At 43.4% G+C, this 24591-nt stretch overlaps 1 protein-coding gene across 1 annotated transcript; it reads right to left on the bottom strand.

Annotated features, from left to right (window-relative positions):
- Positions 1-131: 131 nt before the first annotated feature.
- ARHGAP30 (Rho GTPase activating protein 30) lies at positions 132-24342 on the bottom strand. The gene is made up of 12 exons (XM_072643963.1): positions 24113-24342; positions 14087-14189; positions 13416-13560; positions 6840-6922; positions 6560-6667; positions 6054-6181; positions 5484-5655; positions 5198-5301; positions 5041-5118; positions 4083-4463; positions 2862-3136; positions 132-2684 (listed from the first exon to the last, which is right to left on the bottom strand). Exons 1-12 carry the CDS (start codon positions 24207-24209, stop codon positions 945-947), a joined length of 3414 nt encoding a protein of 1137 aa, XP_072500064.1. The 5' UTR covers positions 24210-24342; the 3' UTR covers positions 132-944.
- Positions 24343-24591: the final 249 nt, after the last annotated feature.

The raw sequence follows: 24591 nt of genomic DNA on the forward strand, positions 1-24591 counted from the left end.
GGAAAGTTTACAGTCTTCTGTAAATCATTTACAGTACTTTAAAAAAATTTGTGTTTTTGAACATTTATGTTTATTGCTGAACGTTACCTTTCACCCAAGGTCCTTAAAACAGGAATCATTCCAGTCCTACATCCGTGAAAAAATACATCTTTTATTTCAAATCACCCCCTACAATCACAGACCTAGTCTCTCCAAACTGGGTCATATGTTTTTTTTCTCCATGGTAAGAAACATTAGGCTTGTGGTCAGGATACCTACATGCTTTTCCCCCTATAATGGAATTATAAGGAGGGGAGTCTTTCCAAAGACAGAAGACCTGAGAGATCAGAGGACACCATCACTTCCCCCAGTTCCCTGGAGGTTGAGAGTGGGGTGGGTTAAGGAGCTAAGACTTTATAACCTTTATGGAAGCGGCATAGGACCATTTGATGTTGATTCTTCAATGGGTTTCTTGAACATTTATCTCCCCACCAAAGTCTCAAATTTCAGGCAATACCCAAGAGATCAAGAACAAGTTAAAGATGGGTAGTTCTTAAAGACATCCTAGTGTATATGGGGGATATCCCTACTGGGATACGGTGAGCTCTAAGAAGAGGGATCTCCAGCTTCAAATGAGCACAGGAATTTGACCTGAGTTCCCATGCATTTTTTCAAAGGAAAACCTCTCAGTGTTGTGTCTTTCCAGCAGTCTGTCTCCTGACTTTGCTTCCCTCTATTCATGGACCTGGACCCTGGGGCAGAACCCTTATGCTGGGAGTATCCCAAGGGCTAGTTGTGTCTGAACTAAGCTTCAGATGATCCAAGCTGGTGACTTTCTACAGTCTGAAAACAGAAGCTAGGGGTCAGAGCCCATGAAGTGGGAATCTCTCCACTGATTAGAGAGCTGCTAGGGAGACAGCTGGACAGAAGGTGGAGCCTGCTGACCCCAAATGCTCCAGCCCTACTCAGAGTCCTTCCCTTTCCCCAAGGCCAGCATGTGCCTCAAATGCATAGGTTCTGCGTTGGGGGGATATGACAGTGTTAAGAGTCTGGGATTCTCCAGGTGGCAAACTGTGTCGGCTCCAGGGTCCAGCCCCTTCCTGACCTGGGAGTGGGGTCTCCAAGCAACTGAGAGGCCTGGAAGTAGAGGCTGGGGATAAGGGGGAAGGAGAGATATTGGGAAGCAGGCTTCCATCCCCACCCCCAGTACAGGTCTGGGTCCTCCTGATGACTTGAGCCTCTGTCCTCTGCCTCTCTCGTGCTAATGCAACAGCAGCATCAAAGGAAAGGCTACCTCCATTCCTCCAGGTGGAACGGGAAGCACGGGTCCCTTGGACTCCCTCTCCAGGTGTTCTATCAAGTCTGCCAGGCCGTGGGCACGGGTTTGCTGGAGCTACATGGATCTTGCTACCCAGTGTGCTAGGCATCTTGGCGAACTGTGGTTTGGGAGGTACTACAGGTACAGATTTGACCTGCTGAACTTGGACCAAGGTGGAGGCCAGGCGCATACTTACACTGCCTGCTAGATCAGGTTGCAGCACGGAGGAAGATGGGGTACAAGGGTATAGGACACAGTTCTCAAGAGTAGTCTGCCCTTCATGTTCCCTGTCTTCTGGCCTAGTAGACTGTGGGACTTCTCCCCCAGAAGGGTTGGCATCATGACCTTTGACATTACTAGATCTCCAAGACACTACTTCTGGGTTCAGATCCCCTGACAGACTGTCTACTCCAATCTCCTGATCTTCTGCCTCCCCATCCCCACATTCCCTGTTGCCACTGATACCCTCAGCATCCCACTCAATGCTTCCTCCATCTTCCCTTTCCTCTTGTCTTTCTCCAGATTCTTTGTTCCTGCACCCACTTTCCTCTCCAGCCTTAGTCTCTCTGCTTTCATCAAGTGTATGGTTGTCTAGAGTTTTCCAGTTCCCCTCAGTGCCCTGGTGGCTCTGGCTCTTGTCTTCCCCACTCACTGTATCATTTCCAACCTCCTTCTCGTCCTTCTCTCCCCCAGCCTCCTCTTTTCTGCTAGCTTGTTCTCCTCCCTCAGCATTTTCTCTATCAGCTTTCTGTTCTTCCCCTTTCTTCTCATCCTCAACTTGTGCCTCTAGTCTAGTCTTATTTTGGTCCTTTGTCTTCTCTTCTTTCCCTATATTTTCCTCATGCTCAATTTCTACCACTCCCCCAGGTTTCTCCTCACCTTCAGTCTTCTCTTCTCCAGCCTTTTCTCCCCTAAACTCCTCCTCACCATCTACTTCCTCCCCTCCCTCAGCTTCCTCTTGCTCTTTGTTCTTCACTTCTTCAACCTCTTCTTTTTCATTTCTCTTAGCGTCCCTTCCCTTTCCTCCATCTACTCTAGCCACAGGTTCCTGACTGCCCTCACCCTCTTCATTAGTCTCCGAGATTCTCTCAGATTCCTTCACCTTATTCTCTTCAACTTCCTTGTAAGCTCTTTCCCCCCCATGCACAGAAAAGATTTGACCTCCATCAACTTCATCTTCCTTTCTCCTTAGATCCTCCCCTCCTTGGGGTCCAGGAACCAACAGGGGGCTCAGGTCATCATAAGCACTGAGGAAAACATCCTCTCCAAAGTCTTCTTCCTGCTCAAGGGTCCCAGTGTCTGGGGAGCAACAACTAGGAGCCAGGACAAACAGTGCCTCATCCAAGGACAAGTCATCCAGGGGTGGTTCCACAGAGAATTCTTCCACCTGTAAGCCAGAGTAGCCACTGCTCAAGGAAGTCTTTTCAATGAAGTCCTTCAGGGCTTCCTCAGTGAATCTGACTCCCCCCACCCCCCCACCCCCTGCAAAAAAGAGACTGATCTGATGTTGTATTCTTTACCACTGCCCAATTGTATCCCTCTTCTTCCATTGTCTCCTCCTTACCTGAGGTCCAGCACCCATGAGCTCCTCCAGGTAACCAATATTAGGGTCTTCTTCCCCAGGAGAGCAGGTTCCTTCTGCCAGGACTGCTTCCCTGGTTTCCACAGCAGTCCACTCTGGGTCTGAGCTACTTCCAGAATCTTCCAGAAAGGAGAAGGAGTCCTGCACCTCTTGGGACAGAGAGTCCTCCTGGGCTGGGGGCAAAGAGGGACCTGGCATAGGAGATTCAGGGTTGGGGACTAGAGGAACTGGGGCTGGGCTTGCGTCCATCTTCTCATCTGTAGGGGAAGAAGCATTCACTTGTCACCAGATATACTAATACTCCTTGATCCTTACTTATACTTTCTTACTTGTACAGTCTTCCCAATGCCAATTCTTACATTTATATAACAGTTTATGATTTGCAAAGCATTTTACAAATATTATTTGATTTTATCCTCACAATAACCCTTGGAGACAGGGACTGTTATTATTCCCATTTTATAGATGAGGAAACTGAGGCAGACAAAGGTTAAGTGATTTGCCTAGGACCATATGATTATTGTCTGAGTAAGTGTCTGAGGCAGAATTTGAACTCAGGTCTTCCTGACTCCAGATCCAGCCCTCTATCTACTGTTCCACATAGTACTTACTCCTGTCACCGATACTCCTCATCAAAGATAACTCCCATCAGTGATAATCCTCATCACTAATACTCCATCACAAATACTTCTGACCCCAATACGCCCCATCACAGATATACCTGATACTCAGGTCATCAGCTTTCCTGTCACTGATATACCCATCATCAATAATTCTATCATTGCAACACTGATGCCTCTATCAACACTTCCTGTATCTGCCAGTCACAAACCCTCTTTCTTACTCCTCTGGAGTTCCCCAGCACTCTCTGCCCATTCTCTTTTCTTATTCACAATTCCAGGATTGTGGCAAGGGGAAGGGAAGAAAAGCAGAACAGAGGGAAGGAGGGAAAGAGGGGGGATGGTTAACAAAGAAAATAATGAGATAGAAATGTGTACAAGAGAGTATTGAAGGGTCTTTTCTCCATAGATGTCAAAGGTGAATCACTGAGGTCTTTGGCTTGCCCTATTCCCACTTCTTTCCCATCCCTAAACTTGGAGAAATGGCCTCTCAACTTTCCCAGCTTGAAACTAGTGTCTAATCTCTCAACCTCCCAACTCCAGTCCCTTGACCTTTTCTTCTCCCAGTACTGGGGTTGCTTACCTCGGGGTCCAGAGCCAAAGTTAGGGCCAGAGATAGACCGGGCTTGCAAGGCAGGACACTCAAGTCCTCGTGTGAGTCGTGCTACTGCTGTATTGGAGATGATGTTGGGGGGTACGCTAAGAATGGATGTGATATGCAGGGGCAGGTTGACATTGTAGGGGTCAGAGATATGGACTCCAGCACAGCGCTCTGCCCGACTACAGCCTGCTACCCGAGCTCCTGCTCGTCCTGTTCTAGGGGTGCCTGGTTCTGAGCTTGTGCCACTCTGTGGTTCCACTTCGACCTCCTTTTCTCCATCTGCTGCCATAGAGACATCTTCAAGACTCTCCAGCTGAAGGGGGTTTGGCCGAGAACTATTGGGCTTCCCTAGTCCCTCTGGCTCTGAGGAAAGAGAAAAGAACAGTGTAGATAGACATGTCCTTGAGTTTTCCCCCAACACTGCCCTATCCAGGGATACTTTCCTCCTTCCCTTCCTCCCTCAGCCACACAAAGGAATTAATGCCATGAAGATGTGACACACCTCTCACTGAAGGGTGCTTTCTACTTCCTGGGAGATTTGGGTCCAAGATGCTACTAGAGCTACCTAAGCAGCAGCAGCATGATTACACACACACACACACACACACACACACACACACACACACAGAGTCACTGATCACCCACCACATTGGTACCCAGTCACTGATGCCCATGCATACTGTCTCTGACCTCTTCTTACCTTTAGCTTAACAACATACATGCTTCCTACCCTGCCCTCAGATCAACACACATATACATATATACTCACTGGCCTCTCCATATACTCTGGATACACACACACACACACACACACACACACACACACTCATTCCCATAGATATGTACCCATACAGACATACCTACAGGTTCTCTCCCACTGAATTCAAAGCACACATGTGTAGATACTGTCACTGATACTCTCACCATCACCCATACCCACCATCATTAGCTCCTGCTGCAGCACTCAATGAATCCATGCTCTTGGCTGACCGCAGTGACACTTTATCAGATTTTTCCTCTGTAAAACAGGGCTGTGAGAAGGGGCAAGGACTCAGGAGGTACCCATAGAATGCCTCTCCCATCAAACACATACTTACCCCTGTCCTCACCGACCCTGGATGGCTTGCGCTTGGTGTCATGGCCAGAACGACCCAGATTGAAGATGGATTTCCATTTTCTGACCTTAAGAGACCCCTTCCTCCTTTGTGAGAAGGAGAGTAGAAGGAAGAAAAAACAAAAGTTATAAGCCAGAACTGAAAAAAAAAAAAAGAGTAGGGTTCTGGGATAAAGAATTAAAGGCATGAAATCTTAGGAAGTGAGGTCAAAACTAATTGGAAAAAAGTAAAACAGAAGGGGTAGCAGAGGTAGATGTGGAAGGATTACTTGTGATCCCCAATCTCAATGATGGTATGGTAGGGCCGGATCTGTGGGGGGCCATCCCCAGCTTGTAGAACACTGGGAAGGTGGTAGGACAAGTGTCTGGACAAGGGTTCCTCAGAGCTGACCATTCCTCGTGATGTTGGCAGGATATGCCAGCTAGTCTCTGCCTCTCCACCTAAGGAAGAACAGAAATCAGCTTGAGCAATAATAAGGATCAGTTCTTGAGGGGCATACATCTGCACCTCTCAGTCTGCTGGGGGGAATATTCAGGGATCATTGGGTTCAAGATCCCAAGGCATTAACCAAGGGCAGTGAGAATGAGAAGACAGTGGGCCAAGGAGAACCTGATTCAAATTAGAAGCTATATGATTATTGGGGTGGGGGAGGGTAGTATCACCAGGAGGTAAGGAGCAATGAATTGAAAGTCAGAAGATCTAGGTTTTAATTCTAATTCTGATACCCACAACATTAAAAATGATATTTCCCTTATCTGAGCCTCAGTTTTCCCATTTATTGAGAGTCATGTACTGTTGTCTCTAAGATTCATTCTAATTCTACACTGGAGGAACTTACCCGTAAGAGTGGCACCTCCAAAGAGTTGGTCAACGTGTGTGAGGATGAACTCAACCACAATAGACTGTACTCTCACCTCCATGAAGGCTGCTGTCCCATTAAATCCAGAGGCTTCTATGTCCTTAGACCTGGAGGGAAGAAAGAGAGGAGAGAATCTCTACCCATTCCTCTTCCCTCCTTCACTTAATAAATGCTTCTTTCATTTCTTCACTTTATCTGCTGTAGGAGTTGGCCCCACTCCAAGAGAGAATGGCTACAACTTTTTGGCCCACTGGGTCCTGTCACCCATGTCTCAGCCTGTGCCTCCAAAACCTTCCCTCTCGTCTCTGTTACCTGATTCCATAAGTGTACTTTCCACTCAACCCCTCCAATACACACACACACACACACACACACACACACACACACACACACACACTCACCTCTTACACCTTATTTCCTGAAAAGACTACACTGGTGTATAATCTAGCATCTACAGCTCCCAAGCCTTCCCCACCCCAACTTACCTTAGCAGATTGGGGGCCCAAACAATAGCTAGGTTTCTAGCATGCATATTGGTCTGAGCGCTGAATGAGGCCATGTGCACCAGATGACGCATGAGGTATTCCAACGTCCTGGAAACCAAAGGGTGAAAAAAGGAGCAGGAAGGGAATAGGGAATGCATCATGGAAATCCAAGTAGGCCCAGGATTTGTGAGTACTGTCTTTTGTGTAGCATACAGGATTGGGAGAGAGGGTCAGATTTGAGATCCCTGTGTAGGTTGTAGGAGGTGGGAGAACATAATACCTGTAGTGTGGACCAGGCAGCTCCCCGAGGACGTCTCGGATCTTGATCAGGCGCTGAGGCTCTAACTGCACAGCTACCGCCTCCTGGGGAGGTTACAAGGGGATCATTAAGTTAAGAGGTGGCATCAAAGCCTGCAAAGAAACTCTACTGTTCTACCCCCTCAGACTTCCCCTAGCTCAGGACTGAATTTTTCAGGAATTGCCACTCTTGATCCCTGACCAACAACATCAGCATTCTGTGTAGCTATAAGAAACTCTATACTGAAATTTAACAAAACAATTCAACAGACATTTATCATGTGGCTATTATGAATTCCTAAAACCCAGCTTCTAGTCCCTGCTATTATTATGAGCTGTGTAATCTTGGGTAACCTCTCTGGGTGACAGTTTCAGCATCTGGACAATAAAGGGTATTAACTTGATGACTTCATAGACTTTCTGTCCAGCTCCAAGATCTCATGAATGTGGGTACTTCTTCTAGTAATAAAGATTGCAACTCATCTAGTCTACATCCTGTGAGTCTTCCACAAGAAATTCCTCTAATATGGCGAAGGTCTTCTTTTAATGCTCTTCGCATTGCATGGATAGCCTGTGGAAGATGTGGGCTATCATTTACCCCTTCACTCTCATCACAAGACCAGCCCATTCTCTTTTCCATTTCTCTAATGACATCCTTTAGGGGCAACTAGGTGGTGCAGCAGATAGAATCCTGGGCCCAGAGACAGGAAAACTCTTCTTCCTGAGTTCAAATTCAAACTGAAACACTTACTAGCTGTGTGACCCTGGGCAAGTCATTTAACCCTGTTTACCTCAGTTTTCTTGTCTGTAAAATGAGCTGGAGTATCTCAAACCACTCCACTGTCTTTGCCAAGAAAACCCCAAAAAGGGTCATGAAGAACTGGACACAGCTGAAAAATGACTAAACAACAATAAAAATGACACCCTTTATGTAACATTGAAGGCACAGTTTACGGTGATGAGTTGCATTCTATTCATGCTCACCATGTGCTTCTCTGTTGCCATTTGGATGACCTGCAACTTTAATTTCTCTGTAGATGAAGCATTATATAACACAAAATTATATAGTGTTACATAGTATCATTGGAAGATGCACCTTTATTTGAGACAGAAGCTTGGGGTCATTAAAGAACTCTGCAGTTTCCCAGTCTAGTTAGCCATTTTTCTCCTTTCCAAATCTGGTCCCAACTTATCTGTATGTCATACCAATGGACCAACTCTTTGGTCCATCATAGTCTATACTATAGACATTCTCTATTCACTTGATTTTTCTAGTGTGTATAGTTAGGCTAACTTCTTTTGAGGGATTATGAATCTTATTTGGAAAGCCCTGGAATGTTCCAGAGATTTGTTTGATCAACAAAAAGGCATCTGCAAATATTATAGTCAAAAAATGATCATAGTGGGATCTTGCATTGTGTATATTTTCTAGTCTGCTTTGTAACTGTAGAAACATAGTCTGCTGTGGATTATCATTTGAAAAAGCCAGCATTCAATGTAGGTATGGATTATTCTATAGAATAATGGAATTCTATTCCATAGAATGTTGGACTTAGAGTCTAGAAGGCCTGAGTTTGAATACTGCCTCAGACATTTAAAAACTGTGCAACCCGGGCCAAATCACTTAACCTCTCTTAGCTTCAGTTTCCTCATCTGTAAAATGGGATGATGACAGCACCTGCCTCCAGGGTTTTTGTGAGGATCAGAATGAAATAACTGCTTGGCAAATCTTAAAGCGCTATATAAATCCTAGCTATTATTATTATCATAAAAATTTTATAGAGATGGAAAAGTAGCCATACAAGTCAGTTATTGTTTATATTCTCCTAGTCACCTTATCTTGAAAACAATAAGTTATTGTCAGAGTTTTTCTCTAGTACTTAGAATCATCTCCTCCTCCTGATACCTTGAGAATTAAACCCCCAGCACCCACAAAATTGTATCCCCTCTAGCACAAACCCTCTCTGTTTTCTTTGGTGCCATTTCTACTTCCTCATAGAGCATATTCTGGACTGTGATGTTGGACTCCAAATGTTATGGTCCCATTGTAATTAATGGTGAAAAGTGTTTGTTACAAAAACATTTACAGAGCTTTTCCATTTTCTATCTCTTTGTTGTCTTCCTGCCAGTTTCATCCTTAAATGCCCTCAGGATGACTTTGTTTAGTTTGGTCTCTCACCAAACTTTTTTAAAAAACTAGTTCTTACCTCCACCAACATTTTGTGATTCAATACTACTCATAGTGTCCCATTATTCTCCATAAGATCTTACAAATGAGTTTATCCTCTCAGGCAGGATGGAACGTTTATTGGCTCAGGCATTTTCTAGGTTCTTTTGGTCTCTTTCTAGTGGTGACTGATTTGCATCAGTTAACTTCCTTAGGAAACGATAGTCTATCTCAGTCTATTCTTTTATCAGTTTCCCAGCTCATTTAATTTCAACAGGTTGGGTTGGAGCTGCTGCAGTGGCTTGTCATATCTTCAGTTTATTTTTTCCTTTCCTTTTGATATTGTTTCAGTCTTTGCTGTAGCAAATTAGAGATCTGATTATATGCCATATCAAGAGCTGATTTTGCCTTAGAATATAATCTTTTTCATTTTTTGTGATATTATTTGAGATTCACCATGTCTACTTCTCTTCTCCAAATAAGTATTAAAGTCATAAAAGTCTGATGCTTTTGTGTAGCCTATAACTTTTGACTTTTCTTGTTTTTTACTCCTGAACTATGTTTTACAACTATCATCCTCTCTGTCTGCTTTTGCACTGGTCACCAACTATTAAAATACATATTGATTTAATTTGAAGAGTTTTAGACAGTTTTTGTAGAATTTCTCTACTTTCTCGCTCTTTCCAAAAGATGCTGACTAATAAGCTGCAATTAGTTGCTTTGTGATCTTTTTTAAAAATACCTATAATATACACTGTAATGAGAGAGAACCTAGTATTCCAAAAAATAATGTTTCCTATTGACCTTAGATGTGTAACTAGAGTGAACTAGAGGTCCTGATAAAATCAACTCTACCAACTCCTTCAATTTTTCTCTTCAAGGGGAACCTGGAAGCCATTCTTCCATTTCTGTATAATTAAGAACATTGTGTTATGATCATGTATCACAGATTTAGAGTTGAGAGGAACCTTGGAAGTCATCTAGTCTTTCACATTTTACAAATAAGAAACTGAGGCCCAGAGAGATGAAATAATTTGGCCAAGACCATGGAGCTAGTAAGGGGCAGGAGTCAAGAACTGAGCTCAGGATCTCTGATTCCATAGTCAGCATTCTTTCCATTATACTAGGTTACCTTGTATGATTCAGCTCTCCCTCAATCATTGATATACTTCTGATCTATTGTTACAACACGTCCATTCATTGGTCAGTGGAAAATGATCACACATGCTTAGAATACAAGCAACTAAGTAAACATTTGTAGATAGTCTAAAAACTGTGTAAGTCTTAACACCCTCTACTCCCTTTTCTGCCAGCTACTTTGCCATTAGAGAAGTCGAAGGAGGCTATGCAAGGCCAGGGTCATTTGGTATTTTTCTCTGTTTCATGGTTTCCCATAGCCAAAGACTATGTCATCCTCATATTTGGCTTGGCTGGTCCTCTGCAAATATTTATAAGGAGAACTGTGAAGTTTTTAACTTGGCAATAATGCTGAAGATCAGTGATTTTATGGCTAGTAGATAAGGATACAAAAGAATGGAATTCAAAACATTCTCCCTTTGGCTTAATCTAACTTTCTGGATCCTCTCCCAGGATTCATTCAAGTGCCAACCAGAAACATTAAGGAGGAACCTCATCCCCAAGTCCCAGTTAGTCAATCAACTAGCATTTATTAAGCACCTGCTATGGTACTAAGAAATAGGAATATATATATACATGTATATATATGTGTGTGTATGTATTGTACACACGCACATAGATATATGTGAGTGTATGTATTATACACATGCACATAGATATATGTGTATAAAAGGAGAAGAAAACAGCCTCTGCTCTCAAAAAACTCACAGTGATTATATTGTAGTCAGGGAGACAACTACAAACAACTATATACAACAAGATACATACAGGATAAATTGAGGTTAGTCTTGGAGGGAAGGCACTAACATTAATGATTACTGGTATGGGAAAGACATCTTGCAGAAGGCAAGACTTATTATGTTGAGACTTCAAGGAAGCCAAGGATACTAGCAGGTGGAGATGAAGGAGAGTTTCCTAGGCATGGGGAACAGTCAGAAAAAATACCAGCACTTATGAAACTGAGTGTTCTGTTAGGAACAGCAAAGAGACTGGTGTCACTGAATCATAGAGGTGAAAGAAGACTAGAAAGGTAGGAAGGGGCCCAGCTAGGAAAGACTTTAAAAGTCAAACAGATTGGATGCTGGAGGCGTGATAGGGAACCATTGGTGTTTATTGAACAGGTAGGTGATATAATCAAACCTGCACTTTAGGAAGATCACTTTGACAGTGGAGTGGAGTGCAGGGTGGAGTAGAGTGGGCAGTTAAGTCAGAAAGACCAATCAACAGGCTATTGCATAACCCAGGTGTAAGATGATGAGGGCTTGCACTAATGTGATTATAGTGTCAGAAGAGATATTAGGAACTGATTGGACACGGGGTGGGGTGAGAGTGAGGAGTCAAGGATGACACCTTTCCCCAATCCCTCTTAATTCTAGTACCTTTCTTTTCCTATTTATTCGGTATTTTGTTGGTACATAGTTTGAACTAGATTGTGAGCTCCCTGAGGGCAGGGACTGTCTTTTGCCTTTCTTTGTATCCCTAGGGCTTTGCTTATTGATTGACTGGCACCTAGGTTGTGAGCCTGAGTGACTTGGAGGATGATGATAATCAAGAAGTTAAGTGGGAGGTTTTGGGAAGAAAGATAATGAGTTCTGTTTTGGTTATGTTAAAATGAACCTGTCTATGAAAATCTATTGCAGATGTCTGAAAGGATGTTGGAGATTCCAGATTGGAGGTCAGCAGAGAGATTAGGACAGGATAAGTAAATCCATGGGAGCTGATGGGATCACTAAATGAAATAGTTTATTAGGAGAAGAGAAAGGGGCCAAAATAGAGTCTTAGGGGACCCCCATGGTTAGCAGATGAATTGTGGATAAAAATCTAGCAAAGGAGACAGAAAAAATGTGGTCTGACAGGTAAGAGGAAAACCAGGAGAGAGAAGTATCATGGAAACCTAGGTAGAAAAGGGTATTAAAGAAGTCAAGAAGGATAAGAATTGAGAAAAAGCCACTGCATTTGACAATTAAGAGATCATTAGGAATTTTGGAGAGAGTAATTTCAGTTGAATGATGAAATTGGAACCTGCACAAAACTCTAGTGGCTTTGTTAGTTTGAAATGAGTTGAGGAGACTCAGACTGACAATTAAGGATTCATCTGGAGAAAAAAAACTTTTTCTAACCCCAAATTAGAGTTGAGTAAGACCAGAGATCTATGATGAAAAGGGTGGAGAGGCAGGCAGAAGGATAGACTTCAAATCAACTTGAAAACTTCCACGGGTTTTTACTGACTGCCTGGCTGAGTGCTGCTATCATGGCCCCAGGTTAGCAGCACCCCAGCAGATGATAGCGGAGTGAAACTAAGCAGAAGTTATAGTTAGAGACCAGTGAAAACAGTAGAAAGCAGAAATGCAATGCCCACAGAATTTAGATGAAAGCAACATGACATCATCAGAAAACAATGGAGGCTCTGCAAAGTCTGCCCAGCTAAGCACCTTTGCTATTCCATACGTGTCATCATGCATGTGTCTTCCATGCATGTTTCCTGGTCATATATAGTATAAGTGTGTGCACACCCCCAAATCCGTGGGAGAGTGTACCTCTGTGGGAAAGAGGGCATCTTTTCTTGTCGCTTAATGTGCTAGGCCATTTGATTAAATGTCTTTGCTTGAACCTAGTGTGTCTTTTCTGGTTAACTTTATGAAGTAAATAAATTAGAGAGGGCTCTTATAAATGATGGTTTTGAGTAGATGCTGACTCATGCGTACCCACTGTGTGCTTCAAACCTGGGGTAAGGTTCTGGGATAAGCCTATAAAGAGCGTGTGGCAGGGGAGGTGCCCTGGGTTCCATAAATATTTAGTCTGTTGCCGTGGTCACTCTTACATATGCACTCCCCAAAACCTACCTTCTCAGGCTCATACAAAGAAGTAAAGGAAGACAATCTATGTGGAAAAGGAAAATTACAGAAGGAGTAAGGGACGAGGGAGTGAAGGGAAAGTGTTTTGCGGACAAGCAGAGAGAGGTGGCACAAACTGGCCTTCTGTCTGGTATTTGTTTCCCTTAGCTACTGTTATGGGAAAGTGTTACTCTGGGGTTAACTCGGGAAATCTGTCCATGGACTCCTCATTAAAAATCCCTCCTTCAGAGTCTCCAGGGCTCGGGATTGGGGGGGGGGGACGACACCCCTTAGCCCTGATGTTGGATTTTGGAAAGAGACTCCTTGCAGGGTGCAGGCTTTAGCAAGCAGAGATACTGACGGTAAACCCGGATAGCTCCTCACCCTACTTCACCCCGGGCCCCTCCCAGCCGCCACTCACAGCAAACTTGTCGTAGAGCCGGTAGGTGAGCAGGGGGTCCGGCAGTTCTCGAAAATAGGCTTTGCAGAGGGAGGAGACACAGTGAATGTCCTGCAGGTAGATGTCCTTCCGCAGATCTGGCCGACGCTCTGCTTCAAACTCCTGCCTGGAGACATGGAGATGGTAAACAAGCAGAGTGGACAGAGATCCAGGGAGATCAGGGAATGCTGATGGGGGTGATCTAGGAGGTGATCGGGGTGATGAGAAAGGATGCGGGAGGGGACAGTATAGGTGCGTATCATGGACAAGTTGCCCGAAGTCCTGAATTGTACTTCTAACCTTGACATTCATCTGTGTAATCTTGACCAAATTACTTAAATTCCCTAAGCCTCAGTTTCCTTATCTGTTAAATAGTCATGATAAGCCCTACTTACATCACTGGATTATTTGGAAGAACTAATGAAACTGTAGACGTGAAAATGCTTTATTAGCAGGTGTTAGGAATTAGTAGTAGGAGTAAGTGGTATTTTTTATGATTTTGCGTACTTGGTCTTAACTTTTTCTGGGAAATCTCAGACCCCTTTTCTTTGAGCCAATACCTTTATGTGCCCAATACCTTGCTAAATTCCTCCTCTCCCCAGCCTCCCTTTTTTCTCTTACTTATAGTCCCGACCCCCTTCTGCTTGACTCACCGAAGTTTCTGAATGTTGGAAGAGACCCCTGATAGGCGATAGATCCCATCCACCACTCCGTGCTCTTCCACAAATTCTGCACAACTCCGTAGAACCTGAGGCACTGGAAACACAGAAAGAGTTAGAGCAATTGAGGTGAGTCGAAGTGCAGGAGGGAAAAGTGCATCACAGAAATACGATTCAGGCAGATGAACAGAAGATCTAGATGGGATAATGGAAATGGGGATCCTGAGGATGGTCAGAGAAACAGGATGTTAGAGAGACCAGAGGTGCAGAGGGTGGGGATCAGAACATAGAGTTTCAGAGAGATCAGGGGTTAGGGAGAAAAGGTGGAAATTGGAAGTATAGAAGTCAAAGTTATTATGGGATCAGAATGATAGAAAATCAAATATGAAATAGACACAGATCAGAGGTTTAAGGAACAAAGAATAAAAAAGTTGGGGCATCAAGGCGACAGGCATCATAGATCTTGATCAGGGAGATGAGTCAGAGAAAACAGGGTTGGAGAGATGGGGTTCAGAGTGAAAAGGAGCCAGAAAGAGGAGAATTAAGAGAGATGAGACAATGTGGGGCTCAGAAAGATTGAGGAGAATCAGGCAGAAGAGACAAGATAGAGGGGGTTAGGGGGATGAGTTGTCAAGAGAGATGAAAGATCAGGAAGACTGGAGAATCCCTATCAGAGAGATAAAAGATGAGGGATGCTGAAAGTTAGAAATAAACACACAAAATAATTGTAAATTCCTTAGTGTTGAAAGAGACTTTAGAGATCATGTGCTCCAGCATTCTACCCAGTGTGACATGGTCTTTAAACAGATAGCCAATAAATTAGATAAAGCTGCCGTCTGACCCTTTCCAATGAGGAGGAGCTCACTGTTTCAGATATAGTCATTCCATCCTTTTTTCAAGAGCTTTAATTATTGGAAAATCTTAAATCTGCCACCTGTAATATTTACCTGGCTCTACCACACAGAGGAAACTTACTGTATGATCTCTGATACCTCTTTTATATGGTGGCCTATTAAGTACTTGAAATCAACCATCATGTACCTAGCTTTCTTCACACCTCTCCATTAGGATTTGGGCTAGAAAGTACCTTCAGGACCACCTGGTCTACCCTCTTTTATTTTACGAACCAGGAAACCAAGGCTCACAGAGATTTCCATACTTGTCCAAAGTCACATAGGTAGTAAGCAACAGGGACTAACTGTAATTTATTCTCTCTACTAGATTATACTGCTTCCCTGTCCCTACAGGAGAGAGATAAAGGATCAATGAGACAGAGGATCAGATATAGAGAATCGGTTCCTTTCACTTCAACAAAAGATAAGAGGATCTTTGAGGCACTTTTTTTTTTTTAGTGCATGGAAGAGAACAGAAAGAAGGTCAGAAAGAGGCATAGATAAGCAGGACAACTTTGAACGTTATGACCTGAATTTATTGTGTATTTAAAAGGAAAAGCAAACTACATAACAGATCTGCAGTTTCATGTATAATTCCCTTTTTTCTGGTCTGTCATGTACATGAAAACACCCATTTGATTTGAGGTTTGTTAAGTTCAAAATAAAAATAAATTTTAAAATTCAACTCAACAGGAATTTATTAAGTGCCTACTATGTGCAGGCATTTTGCAGAGTGCTACAGAAACAGAGATAAAAGTGAAACAGTGCCTATTCTAAAGAAGTTTACATTCTGCTAGAAGGAAACATGTACACAGAGAAATAAGTAGAAAATAAAAGCTCAATAAAAGGGTCAGGAAAGGAGAGCAGAGAGATCAACCAGGGGTCTCAGAGAAAGGGGAAATCGAGGAAACACTGGATCAAGCAAGTGAAAGGTCAGAGTCAGGGAGGCTCATCAGGGCAGTGGACTTAGAGATGTGGCACTTAGGGGGTCCTAAGGTCACAGGATTCAGAGCTGGAAAAGACTTAAAGATCAATCTCCCCACTGGACAGATGAGATAACTAGATTAGGTGCTTCCCATGACCTCCATCTAGTCACCAACAGGGATGGCAACCCTTTATAACTCACCATCATCCCAGGCTGCTCTGCCTCTATGATTCTGAACTGTGAAATTCTCCTCTCTGATGACTAAGGTGAAAATGTATTTAATAGGAATGTGTGTGTAGAACCTATATAAAACTGTATGGCATCTCAGGGAGGGAGTGGGGAGGTAGAGAGTGAGGGGAAAAATATAAGATGTATGGAAGTGATTGTAGGACAGTGAAAACAAAATTTAAAAAGGATAAAATATAAAAAAAATAAAAGCAGTAAATTAAAAAAAAAAAGAAATTCTCCTCTCTGGTCATAATCTGCTATCCTTCTACATCTCCTATTGCCTCACTCTGAAACCTCTTCAACTCTGTTCTCGAGTTACTCCATATTTCTGCCTGTTTTCTCAGGCCATCACTTTCCCCACTTCATAGTCTGTGCTTAGTCAGTTTAGCAAGGCGCTGTCCTGCCCCCTACCCCTCAACTCTTGCCCTTTCCTCCCCTCATGCTTATTCTCTTCTTGCACATGTTGTCTTCCCCATTAGACTGTGAACCCATGAGGACAAAGACTAATTTTTTCTGCATATCCCAAGCACTTAGCACAGTGTCTGGCATGTTCAGTCGTTTTCAGTCTTGTCATATTCTTCATGACCCCATCTGGGATTTTCTTGGCAAAGATCCTGGAGTAGTTTGCCATTCCCTTCTCTGGCTCATTTTACAGATGAGGAAAACTGAGCCAAACAGAGTCACACAACTAGTCAGTATCTGATGCCAGATTTGAACTCAGGCCCTGTGCTCTATCCACTGTACCATCCAGCCTGACATGTAATGGATGCTTACTTATAAATGCTTGCAGACTGAACAACTCTTCTCCTAGTTGCTGAGTGGTGCTGGAGCAAGTTATGAAACTGTACCACTGGAATCCATTACACATTTCATGCTGTTTAACCTCAGCTGGGTCTTCACAGCTAAGTGGCAATCCTCTTCATTTTTGACTGTTTATTTCATTCCCAACAAAAATCACCCCACAATTTCTCCTTTCCCCTTCAGCCCCCAACACCAGCCCTAGCAGTAGACATTGTCTTCTACTTTACTATGAAAACTGAGGCTGTTTATCTGCCCTCATCTGCCCTATACCATACCTCACAACCTATTTCAGCTTTGTTCATTCTCCTTTACTCCAGCCTCAGAGAATAGGGAGTCTTTTTATCTTCCAAGACTGACTCCTCTATTTCTAGCCTTAATTCCATCTTCTCCCTTCCTATTCTCCTAGGTAGTCTAATATTTCCTCTCACTCTCTCATTTTCAGTTTCTCCCTATCTACTGCTTCTTTTATAACTGCTTAAATAGGTTTAGTTCTCCCCTAATCTAAAAAAACAAACAAAAAACCCCATCCCCTTCATCTTATCTGGATTTTTGTAACATATCCCTGGTAATTTTCTTTTTAACTAGCTGCTCCTTCTCAGTCTCCTTTGCTATATCTAATCCAGGTCCCGCCCCCTAACCTTGGGTATGTCCCTAGATCTGCTGTTGATACCCTTCTTTTATCTCCTTATATTCTCTCTGTGTTGATCTCATAAGCTCCCAGGGTTTCAATTAATATCTCTACGCTAATGACTCTCAGATCTATATATCCTGCCCCAGCCTTACTCTTGAGCTCTGGTCCTGAATCATCAACTTCATATGGGATATTTCCCCTGGGGATCTTATAGACACCTCAAATTTAACAAGTCCAAAATAGAACTCATTAACTTACAAATCCCGCCCGTCTTTCTAATCTTTCTATTTCTATTAAGAGCACCATCATCTTTTTATTTACTCTAGTTCCTAACATAAGGGCCGTCTTTTCCTCTTCTCTCTTATTCCACTAATCTAGTAACTAACTGCCAATTCTGGTCCATTCTGCTCTATATAAAATGTCTCATATCTATCTCCTCTTCACTAACATGGCTACTAACCTAGTTCAGAGTGTCCTCACCTCTCACCTAGACTACTGGAATAACTCCTGATTAGACTTCTTTATCAAGTGGATCCCCCTTCCAAATCTTTCTTCCACTTAACTACCAAAGGGATATTTCTAATGAACAAATCTGATCATGTCAAGAATTGAAGGTCATATCTAGACCCCTGTCTGTTTTTGTATAGCCTGCAACCTCTGAATGTTTTTTACATTTGTAAATGCAATATTACAAATGTAAAAAACATTCTTAGCCTGTAAGTCATACAAAAACAGGTGACAGGACTTAGTTTGTTGACTTCTCCCTTAGGATAAAGTACAAGCCCCTCTTCATGGCATTCAAAGCCTTTCACAATCAGGCTCTGTCCTTTCTCTGATGCTTTCTCTGTGACCTTAGGAAAGTCAATGAACCTCCTTGAGCCTCAGTTTCCTCATTTGTAAAATGATGAGGTCGAACTAAATTATTTCTGAGATAGCTTTCAGCTCTAGATCTATGATCTAGAGGCCCCCCCAGACTAACTACCTACCCTCAGACACTCCATGTTTCAGCCAAATTGGTTCCCTCGGTGTTCCATATGTAAAATATTCCATTTCCCTTCTCTGGGCCTTCATATAGAATGAAACCCATGCCAAGGATATACTCCTTCCTTACTTTAATAACCTCTTAGCATACCTAACTCCCTTCAAAGCCCAGATAAATATAACCTCCAACATGAGGCCTTTCGTGATCTACCCAGCTGCTAGTGGATCCCCTAATTTATTTTGTGTCTCCTTTGCATATATTTTCTAAATACTTATATGTGTACTGTTGTTTCTCCTTATAACATAAAAGTTCCTAAAAGGCAAAGACTTTTTTGTTTGGTTGTTTTTTTTTATGTATCCCCAATGCTCAGCACACGGTAGGTGATTACTAAATTTGTTAATTGATAGGAAGAGTTGTGAACATTTGATAACTTTGCTTTCTTACCACCCAATTACACTTCTAAAATTTTAATTAATTTTTCAATTAATAGACATTTATGTTCTTTCCCTCACACATCTAATTACTCCTGTAACCTGTGGTTCAAGTCCGTTTGCATAAGACTATCTTTTCTAGTGGAAAATAATTATTCAGTGCTCCATTCCTACTTAGGGGCAGATTTGGCAAGAGCTTGGGAGAACAGAACGCCTGCTTCTTCTAGTTTTTAGTTTCTAGTAAGAATTCTTGAACTTACTCCTTGGGAAATTCCCTGAAGTCTCTAGTGAGGTAAGCTGAAGATGGAGGCATGATCTAAGTGCTGGTTCCTCTGTATGTTGGTTTCTTCCTGGAACCTTTCTCTCCCACCAAGGGCCCTCTCCTTGAAAGTCTGAAAGTTGGTGTGTTCTCTCTCAAAGCTAGAAGTCAGAAGTCAGGAGCTCTCCTCTCTCAAGCTGTTACCCAATCCAGTCCTCATTCACCCAGGCAAGGGAGCATTCTTTCCACCAATCATTCTTTCTACCAGTAAAGAGAGTACTATGCAAAGGGACTTGATGTTTCAACCCCTTAAAATCTGGCTTTTGACATCACAAGTCTACTGCCCTTAAAAGTTACTAGTCATCTTTTCATTGCTAAGTTCAATAGGCTTTTCACAGTGTGCATTCTCCTTGACTTTTGTGTCTCTTTTGGCCTATAAACTACGCACTTCTTCCATCCTCCCTCCTCCTGTAGTGCCTGTGCCACCACTATCTTGGCACAGTGCCTGGCACATAGTAGGCCCTTCATAACTGCTAGTTTCCTTCCTTCCTTTCTGATTGCTTCTTTTGCTGATTCATCCTCCTCCCACCTCTTCCACCTTTTTCACACCCATCATTTTCTCCCCAATATCAGCCCTTTGCCCTTTCATTTTCTCTATACCTATTGTTTCCCCAACTTCAGTTATCACTTTAAATGCATTTAGGTTCAAATCATAGTTCTGTTGCTTTTCCACTAATACAGATAGTTTTATGTAAATGGACTTGAGCCCCAGGTTACAGGAGTAATTAGAATGTGTGAGGGAAAAGAGCATAAAGCCTACTAATTGAAAAATTAATCAAAATTTTAAAAGTTAATCAGGTGGTAGGGAAACAAAGTTATCAAATGTTTACATCTTTTGTTGACCTTTGGAAATTTCCTTCACAACTCCAAGTCTTAGTTCCTCTTTTTAAAGCATTTTGGACTAGGGGATCTCTAAAGTCCCTGCCACCTCTGAATTGTGAGATCTATAATCATTCTCTACACTCTCTCACTTGGTGACCTCATCCACTCTAGTAGATTCAATGATTGCCTTTATGCAAATGACACTAAAGTCTATACCTAAAACCTTCATTGTGTATCCAAGTCTTCAGGTTTGTGCCCTCATGGACATCTCCAGCTGAATGTGCAAAGGGCATCTCAAACTTAACACATTCAAGACAGGACTCATCATCTCTGTCCTTAAGGCTGTTTTCTCCTGTACCTGTTCCTTCTTTCTAGACCACCTTCCTCCAGGGCATATAGGTTTGAATCTCAGGGTCATCCTTGATTTTTCCCTCTCCCTCACTTCCCCCTCCACGTGTCTGTTGACAAGTCTGATTGATCCAATTACCACTTCATATCTGTCCCCTGTTCTCTATTTACACAACCACCCCTCTAGTTGATCCTCATCACTACTCTCTTCTAACAACGTCCTAATCGGTTTCTCTTTCAAATCTTTCCCTTCAAAAACTTTCAGGATAAAGTTTGTATTTAAACCTTTCCACAGTTTATCCCCAGGCCTTCCTTCTAGCTTTATTTCATGTTACTTCCCTTCATGAATTATACATTCTAGCTAAAATGATCTATTAGCTGCTTCCCAAACTTGGCATTCTATCAGTCACCTCCGTGTATTCACACAGGTCCTAAACCACCCCCCGGCCCTGCGTACTGCCTCATCCCCACCTCTCAGAAGCCTTCTTGTTCTTTAAAGATCTATTTGGGTGCCATTTCCTCCATTATCCTATCTAATCCCGTTTTGTTTTTTCTTTTTTACTGATTTCTCTCCCTTCCTCCCCCGCATTGAAATGTTGTCTCCCTTCTAAAATATTCCCATAGAATTTTTTCTAGATCTCTCCTTTGCCACTATCTATCCCTTCTTGCTTTTTGCTATACTTCTCTGAGTACATGGTGGATTCCTGTCCTTCCTGTGCCCTGTCCCCTTCAAACCTAGTAGAATTTAAACTTCCTTCAAGCAAGAAATGTTTCATTACCTTGTATTCCCATCACCTAGCACAGTCCCTTGTAGATAATATATACTTAAAAAATGTGTATTGGATAGATTTGAAGCAACATATCCAAGGTCACACAGAATTAGCCAATAGATATTGTAAACATAGGAGGACAAGGAGACAGGAAATCAGAAATATCCTAGGTCAGTGAAATACAGTCAAGAAGATGGGGTTCAGATATAGTGATAAGGAATTAAAGAAATGGGGAGCAAAGTTGGGGATCCCAGAATGGGGGGACACAGACCTGAGATTCAGAAAGATTTATGGGTTAGAAGGAAAAGGCAGAGAGGATAATAACAATTGTGAACAAAAATACCCATATAAAAGAGTGAAGAGAAAAAAGATCAATTAAGGTGGGGAGGGGAAGGTCAGGGACAAAACTCAGGGACTTGATGTCCAGACCTTTTTCTATGCCACCATCCCCTCTGCCAGGGCCAAGTAGTCCTCACCTCATTTTTTTGGGAGGGTGGGTAGGGGAGGAGAAGAAAAGAAAAGAATCAAAAGTGCAGTTCAAACTTAGCCTTAGTCATAGAATACGAGAATCCCATAATCTCAGTTTTGAAAGAGACTTCAGAAGCCATCTACTCCAACCCATATGTACCAGAACAGGAAATCCTCTCAGCAACACAATTTATAAGCGGCCAGCTAATCTCTGCTTGAAGGCCGTCTGCAACGGAGAACTCACTATACCTCCCAACACACTACTGGCCCATTTAACTCCAAGGAAACTTTCCCTCATCAGCTTCTGTACAATATCTAGCTCTTGCTAATAGTTTAGCCTTATGGGCCCAAGCAAAAAGTCTAATCCTTTTTCTGTACCATAGGCCTTCAAACACACAAATCAACAACTGCTATAACTCTATGTCTTCTCCAAGCTAAACAATTTCAGATTTTTTCAACTGACAATAATAACAGCTGGCATTGGTATATCTCTTTAACATGTGCAAAGCACTTGAGAGATAGTATCTCAGTCCTCCCAAAGAAAAATACCACAGGTATTACTATCCCATTTTACAGATGAGGAAACTAAGGCTTAAGTGACTCACCTGTAGTCACACTGTTGATGAGCATAAAGGACTGTTAGGAGCTGGATTTGATCTTGGTTCTTCCTGACCCCGAGCCTTTCACTCTTTCTCCAAAACCATTCAAATAGCATGATCTCCAGGCCCATTTGTGCTCTGATCACCCTTCCCTGAACATACCCCAGCTTGCCACAGTCCTTTTAAAATGTGGTGCCCAGAATTTAACACAGTACTCTGGATATGATCTGACCCAGCTGGTGGACAAAGTAACTATTACCTCCCTCAGCTTGGATACTAGGCCTCTCCTAATAGACCCTACAGGGGCATTCATTCTTTTGGGTGACATCCAATATTGCTTATTTATACTGAGCTTTCTGTCCACTAAGACCCCAGGATCATTCACATGAACGTTCACAGTCTTACTGTTGCCCACTGATTTGGAGTTCAGAGTGTTCCCTGGATCCTGCCCAGTATCTACTTCCCTTCCTTATTCCCCTCAAAGCGAACTCCAGACATTCTGACTCAACAAATCAAGGGTTCACATTGGTGAGAAGTTAAATGAGTACCAGCATCAGAAAACAGAGAGGAGAATAGAATTGCTGAGGAAGGGAGGAAAGGAGGTCTCAATTCTGGGACTTTTTCTACTCTTGGTCATCAGTAATTAATATACAGATTGAATCTTCTTTTCAGGAATAAATCTGGAATCAGGTTGTTGGAGTGTAATCTCAAATCTATTAGGAGAGGGAGATCTAGTTAGTGCTTTAAAGGTTGGGGTATACCCCTTCTTAATTTGAATTTTGGGATGAGAGGCTCCCCTCTGAGAAGGAGAAAAGGGGAACAAGGTGGTTGGGAGCTCGAGGTAGGAGGGCTGAGGACCGGAAATGAGCTGGAACTCCCCCCCCCACACTACAACCACCGCCCCTTTGCTAATAGTCGTAGGGGATAGAAGAGAAGAAGAGGAAATGACAGATTGGGGGATAGCAGGGGAAGAACACAACCATGCCTCTTTCTGGGAGGTGCCCCAAGCTTCTTGGGCTAGGGAGAAGTCAGCTAGGAAGCCAGGATGCCTTGGGACTGGTCCTATAGGATGGGTTATCTGCTCAGTCTAGTTTTGATCCCATCAGGAAGCTGAGATGGAGTGGGGGTGGGGGGGGTAGTACGTGTGGAATTCATATTAGTCGTACCCTTCTAGGACTCGAAGGCCCATCTTCAATCCTTCTCTGCAGTACCATCTCACCATAACTGGGCCCCTTTTAATCTTCCCTTTGGGTCCCATTTACACATTGAGAACGGAAAGGCTTAGGAAGGAGGATTTTATCTCCCTGGTCCCTCAAGGTAAGCCCGACTTAGGCTTCAAAGGGGCTAACCCTACTGCCTCTATGGCTTCTTGGTCTGGCTCTGTTACTAATCACATTTCTCCAAACCACCATAACTTTATCTCTTTCTAGCTTTCCCTGGAGTTTGTCCCCTATACCCCTACAACACATCCTTGAGTCCTCTCCCTTCTCAGCTTCTCCCATTTCTGTCAACCAGGTCCTCTCTTCCTTCAGCAACTTGTGTCCTTAACCTCCCTTCTGTGAAGCCTCCCTTGTCCCCTTAACATCCTAGACTGGAGAATGATAGAATGTGTGGCTTACTCAGTGAAGATTCTTGACCTCCTTGGGCAAACAGCTCCTTGTCTCCAGAAGACCCAGAACTTACTCCAGAGGACCCAGAACCTACTCCAGAATCCTTAGCCTTGATTAACCCTGGGTATCTGTGTCTGGCCACTTCTACCCAGAGCTCCCCAGCCACCATGCACACCATGCCCAAAGCCCTTACCCTCCTGGCCTGACTGCTGCAGATGCTCCAGAAGGTCACACCCAAACACCCGCTCCTTCGATCCGCCTTTCTTCTTCCCCCTCTGCCGAGACTTCATGGCCGGAGCTGAGGGGTCCCAGCCTCCCCTCCCAAGATGCTCCCCTTACACCTCCTCCATGGGACCCCAAGTCCAGTTCCAGGCAACCCTGTCCCACAAGCCCTGCTTCAGCTGTTCCAGGGGTTGGCCCAGGCAGGGGGGCTGGGCCCCGGGCTGTACTTGTCTTGCTTCTCAGGCCCCTGGCCTCACGGAAGTGGCTGTGGAGGAGGAAGCTGACGGGGCCCTAATGAGAAGTGTCGTCTCGTGGCTGGGCCTGGTGCTCACCCTTCTCGCCCCACTCAGCCCTTGGGTGGGGGTGGGGGGTTGGGAAGCAGGAAGCTGTGCAGCTCCCCAAACCCGCTTCCTGTTAGAGCATCACTTGCAACCACAGGGTCTGGGGTGG

Source organism: Notamacropus eugenii, chromosome 2 (assembly GCF_028372415.1).
Source record: "Notamacropus eugenii isolate mMacEug1 chromosome 2, mMacEug1.pri_v2, whole genome shotgun sequence".
Lineage (NCBI taxonomy): Eukaryota > Metazoa > Chordata > Mammalia > Diprotodontia > Macropodidae > Notamacropus > Notamacropus eugenii.